Genomic DNA, 6,000 nt, shown 5'->3' with positions numbered 1-6,000 from the left:
ACTGATTTTTTTCCTATTTGTTCTATCAATTATCGAGAAAGGAATATTAACATTTCTGACTATATATATAGATTTGTCTATTTCTCCTTGTGGTTCGACCATCTTTTGTTTTTTATGTGTTTTTAAACTTTGTCATTAGATGGATAAATGTTTAGGACTATTATATTCTCTTGACATATTGACCTGTTAACATTATGAAATAATCTTCTGTATCCTTTGTTGTATTTTTTGCTTTAAAATCTGCTGCATCTCATATTAATATAGCACTCCAGCTTTCTTTTGGCTAGTTTAGGATGGCATCTCTTTTTCCATTCTTTTATTTTTAATGTATTTGTGTATTTATAATTAAACCATATTTCTTGTAGGTAGCACATAGTTGGGTCTGTACTTTTTTCCTGTAGGATAAGTTGGGATTGATTGCTTTTGGAAAGCAAAAATACAGATGGGGATAGAAACAAAAGGTGAACTCATACGTCATTGCTTGGAAAAAGCATTGCGGGTTACCGTGAGGCCTTTAATAGAAGTGTTGGTTGATTTTTGTTCCTTTCTGTCTTAAGATAAACTAAACTTTATTGCCTAGCAGAATATAAGACCTATAAAAATGGCTCGAAATAAAGTTATATGTGTAAGTTATAAGGATAGTATATTCATTTCCTGTATAATCCTGTTCTGAAGGCTTGTCAAATTAATTTTGAGAAAACCGTGACATCCATATACACACTGCTATTAGTGACAGTTCTCCTGTGATTGATGGGGAGAAAGGAGAGGAAGATCAATAAAGTAGTACCATAAATTTAAAAATAGGTCAAATCAGCATCCCCTTCCCCTTAACCAACCAATCCCCTTCCCCTTAACCAACTATGTAAACAAATAAACAAAAGTCTGAGTGAGTCTTGGGGCAAATACCGGGAAATGTGTCTTTGATGAGTCAAATATACCTACAGAACATATATCAACTAATTTATAGCTTTCTAAAATAAATTTTATGTGATTCATTTTTAATAGCGTTTTTATTGAGGTACACTTCACATACCATAAAAGCTGCCATTTTACACTGTACATTTCAGTAGTTTTTAGTACATTCACTATTTGTGCAACCATTACTACTGCTAACTCCAGAATATTTTCATTTCTTCAAAAAGAAACACTGTACCTATTAGCAGTTAATTTCAATTCTCCCCTTCACCCACACCTTGGCAATCACTAACCTACTTTCTGTCCTTATAGGTTGGCCTACTCTGGACGTTTCATGTAAATGGATTCATAAAAGGTATGGCCTCTGTGTCTGTCGTCTTTTGCTTATAGTAATGCTTTCAAGTATATGATGAGTTTTATTACACTCATTAAAGATATTTTAACTGAATATAATAAAACCATCTGCTCAGAGTGGTAACAGACATGTAGAATAACCAGAGGATGTTCAGCACACAATCTGGAAGACCTCAGTCCTAGCCCTGAATACGTCACACTGTAACCTTCTCTGTTATCAAAAGAAAAGTAATAGATAATACCAAAGTCTCTCTAATTTCTGTTGCTTCAGGAATCTCTAAGATACAGAGACACATACTGCTTGTCATTTTAGAAAAAATAGTTGTTACAAAATCAATTAACTAGATTTAAAAATTTTAGTTCCCGACTTGATTCTGGAAACAAGAAATTTGGGACAGTTGCTATCAATAATAACATTGACCTGATTATAAAATTCAGAAGTTAACACCAGTTTCTTAATCAAGAGGGAAATACAACAAAAGGCTACCAAGCTGTTTGTGTGTATTTCCTTCAAATTTGAAAAGGAATAACATAATCACTGATTTCCACTGTGGCTTATTCCCTGATGAAAAGCTTGAGGCTTAAAAAAGTCTATAAGAAATCTGTATGTATGTACTATGCTTTTATACTTTTAATTTTCTATCTCCATCACTACGTACGTTCAGTATCCAGAACAATGTCAAGTGCAGAGTTGGCATTCCATGTGCAACATTTGTTCAGTGAATGGTGGATGGATGCATGGATACACAGAAGCCATGCAGCTAAAGCCTGGTCCATTTTCTGTCTCTTTTTAACAAAATCATTAAAATATAAGACCCATGTGTCCCCAGGAAAGATACAAAATGTTGAAAACTAAATGAACAGTGTCTCAGAACTTAAAATAAGTTTATTTTTATTAACTTTGATACAACGCTAAATACAGTACATTTCATATGCTGCTTTATTGCAGACACTAATCAGCACCAGTTTACGGTTTAAATTACACAGAACCATAGTGTTAATTAATATATGTGCATTTCTTTTCGGCTGTATTAAAAATAAACAAAAACAGGAAAGCAAATTAATGTCACCTGGTTCATTTTCTTGGAAGAAGATGAAATGATTATCATATGTTGTTTAAATTTATTTTTAGTAAGTATATGCTGTGTATTTGTTAAGGACCAAATAACCAGAAGATCCTGAAAAGCTACACGTTGTTGAGGTGGATGGATGCCCTTGAATATAGTGGGACTTTTCCTGAGTTGGTGTTCAAGTTCAGGGAGAAGAGCTGGGTACATTCAGGTCTTTTGTCCTGATGCTTTTCTTCCTACCTCCCAACAGCTCTTATTGTTTCCTACCAGCCCTCTTCGTGTTTCTCCTATAATCCTTCCTTCCCATTTTACCCACTACTTCATTTCCCTCCTTTTCGCTCTTACCGGAACTTAAAAAGCAGAAATGACCAATCAAGGCAGAGGGAACTATGACAATCATTTATTCCCCCCCTTCCCCGACCAAGGTCCAATCATGAGAAAGAAATGAAGGTCATGACGAATATTGCCCAACACCCCAGTGTGCCTGAATTTCTACTTTTTTCTTCTTTCAATTACTTGGATTTTCCAACTTGATTAATGCTTTCACAATCAGGAATATTTGTAAATATTCTTCTAGTATTTCTAATTGTTATAAAAATCAAAACATTTTCCCTTTATGCTAACACTCTCAATTATAGTTACAATTATTGCTATTTTCATTACAGAAATGTGTGAAAATCTACCATACTAACCAGGTTCTACACAGTTGACATGGTTCTATTTTTCAGTTTTATATAGTTTGTGTAGTTTTGGAATTCCAGAAGGAAACAGTATTCTCTCATTTCTCAAATGTTTACTTTCCTTCCTAGGACTTAACTCTTTAGGCAAATAACTCTTTTGTATTAATCCCGAATCTCACTTTTTTACACAATAGAAACCAGTGGATCAGCACAATAGAAACCAGTGGATCAGAAAAAATTTGGCTGGAGCTGGTACAGAGCATGGCATCTTTTAGTTAAACACAAGACTTTGCTTGTATCCCACAGAAAATGTGTCCATTATAGCAATCTGGAGCCTGCCTGGGTCATCTAAGTGAAGAGCCCCCAACTCTACAATTGTGTTTAGATTTAAGTAAGAGGTAAAATGTCTGAGTCTTATCTCCATCTCTCTTGGTAAATTTTTCTATTAATTAAAACTTTGATAAATGAGGTGAAATAAAACACGCTTGTCATGTTTTCACATGCCCGCTAGACTGACTTTGTTCAAGCATTTTTAGTGTCTACCACACTCACTTTTATAATAAAACCAAAGCTGTAGTCTACTTGATATCCCCATTTTGATTATGAAGTTATGCTGGTACACTATAGCAATTTATATTTGGCACAATAATATTTTTTAATGATTATGAAAGAGAAAAATTTTAAATAAATGTTTCAGAATAAAGTTCTAATTTCCTATAATTAAATCTTGATTTCAGAAGGAAGTTCTGGTAAGGCTGCAACATGCTTCATTGCCACAAAAATATTCCACTCAGCTGAGATTATAAATTAATAAGATACCTTTCCATTAGAGAATCAAGTTAACATGCCATTTTTGCAAATATTAAAGATTTAAGGGCTCAAAATTGCCTCAAAATCCTTTCCGAGAATATAAGCTTTCAAGGGCTCTCTTTTCAGTATTATTTTTCTTTGCTCATCAGCATAGTTCATGGGGACACATCTGAGGAAGCAATATTTTTCTTCCATATGTAAACCATCATTTATTTATACTCTAGTCCAAATGTCCTTGAAAAATGCTGGTCAGCATGATAAACACAGATGAAAAGATGACTCTGTAAGGCTGGGGGAAATCCAATCATTAGCTTTGGAATGGTACAATGCTAACATCCATATTGGAAAAGGAGATGTTTCATGAGTATGGATGGATAGATCAGTGAAATACAGTAAGTCCCATGAATTCTTATGGGAACTAGCGCTTTGCAGATAAGCCTCCACCTGCAAGATCCTTCCATCCAAAGCCTTTCCTTTTTCACTACAGAGAATTCTCTTTTTCATCCACAAATTTCATCTGAGGTTTCACATTTAAAGGGCTCCCATGGGACAAAGCAGCCCTCTGTAGTTCAACCTTGGTGTAATGAGCTGGTAGCGTTAGTTCCACTCAGAATGATGTGGTAGGAACTCCTACAATATAAATTTCAGAACGGACTCACCGGAGGTAAAGGGACAAAGATATCCGAGGACCATGAAATTGGCGCTGCCTGAGATTTGGAGTGGAGCGAGGGTGAAGATCTTCTGGAACAACCAAATCCCTCACCTCATAATACTGTAGGCATTTATCTTGAAAGGTATAGAGATGCAAAAATTGTTTCTCATCTCATAAGAAATACACATTTATCAATCTTCCCGGAATGATTCATCTATGTTTCATTTTCATTAGGTAGAATGACGAAGCTAACGAAGCTGTACCCAGTCAGTCGTGACAATTCATTTTCTGTACATAAATAGGTGATAAATCCCAGATGGGCACCTGCAGAGCCAGTTACATTTAGAGTTTCCTGGAGCACACATAATTGTGAGGTGTGCCCTTCTGACAGTCCTTTGTTTGCCATTTCCCCCGTCTTTGAACCAAAACACAATTCTTCCCAGGCTGTAAGTGTTGAGCGGGCCCTCTCTTCCCACTGGTGAAGGTGACAGGTTCCCCACTGATCCACTCCCAGTGGCCACCGTGGACTTGGTCATTCAAACCTAACGCAAACCAAAAGAATATGCCAAATGACTTTATTACATTTGTACTTGGATGTCACATGTAGTCTGTTGCTCTGAGCTCAGTTATCACATCCAGACAAAGGCCTGGGTTCTCAAACAAGGAATAGGAACCGGGGGCACTGTAAGATGCAAGTAAGAGGGTAAGGCTTTGGGTTCAGGCAGATCCGAGTCCAAATTCTAGCTCTACCACTTGCTAATTGAGCATGTTCTGACAAGTTATTTACCCCTCTGAGTTTTAGTTTTCTCATCTAAGGAATGGGTCTTGAGGATTAAATAATATATGTAAAGCTCTTGGGATGTAATATGCGGTTAATAAATATCAGCTGTTAATATTATCATTCATACCGTACACACAGAACTCCTACCGCAGGGAAACATACTCTCATCTATTGTCCCTCTTCCTCATTATTTCAATGCGCTGGTTTTCATATTTGAAAGTAGCTTACTATGTATTATCTTCAGACTGACGCTTAAGATGTATCAATCTGCTATAATCCAATACAAAGCAGCTTTTCTCTACTTGCCTCTCTACTCCCACTGGCAATTTTCACAAACTACACTTTATTGTTGTAAAGCTTCTCTAATATTTTCTTAAAGAACCATTCCTCCCCCTCACTCCCTTTCCTAATGGAAATAAAAAAGAACAAAATGAGAAAAGAACCCCCTGCAGTAGCATGATCTGACATCTCCCCTATCAAATTTGACCATGAAAAGTCCGAGTTACACAGCATATTCCCTTCCCCCAGCCGATTCCCTGTGAATCTTTTTGGGTGAAATTAAATAGAATACCCTTGGTTAGACATAGCCTATCTTCTTCCAGAGTGCTCTTTTGAATTATTGATGAAGTGACCTATGCCTAAGTACTTCGTGAAAACAGAACTTTAACATCAGTTATTGTGGGTGTAGAGAAAACTTACCCTTCAGCCTTTACTCTTAATACTCTGAGATCATTTCAG

At 36.1% G+C, this 6,000-nt stretch overlaps 1 protein-coding gene across 5 annotated transcripts in view; it reads right to left on the bottom strand.

Annotated features, from left to right (window-relative positions):
- Positions 1-1,049: 1,049 nt before the first annotated feature.
- FREM1 (FRAS1 related extracellular matrix 1) overlaps positions 1,050-6,000 on the bottom strand; it is a 183,025-nt gene continuing 178,074 nt past the window's right edge. For all 5 annotated transcript variants that reach the window (XM_053572312.1, XM_053572323.1, XM_053572393.1 and 2 more), the window contains one exon: positions 1,050-5,023. In XM_053572312.1, the coding sequence (XP_053428287.1) occupies positions 4,824-5,023 (200 nt within the window). In that variant the 3' untranslated portion in view covers positions 1,050-4,823. The remainder of the gene's footprint in view (positions 5,024-6,000) is intronic.

This window comes from Nycticebus coucang, chromosome 2 (assembly GCF_027406575.1).
Source record: "Nycticebus coucang isolate mNycCou1 chromosome 2, mNycCou1.pri, whole genome shotgun sequence".
Classification (NCBI taxonomy): Eukaryota; Metazoa; Chordata; class Mammalia; order Primates; family Lorisidae; genus Nycticebus; species Nycticebus coucang.
Note: the sequence above shows the minus strand (reverse complement) of the source record. Positions and strands in the feature narration are given on the sequence as shown.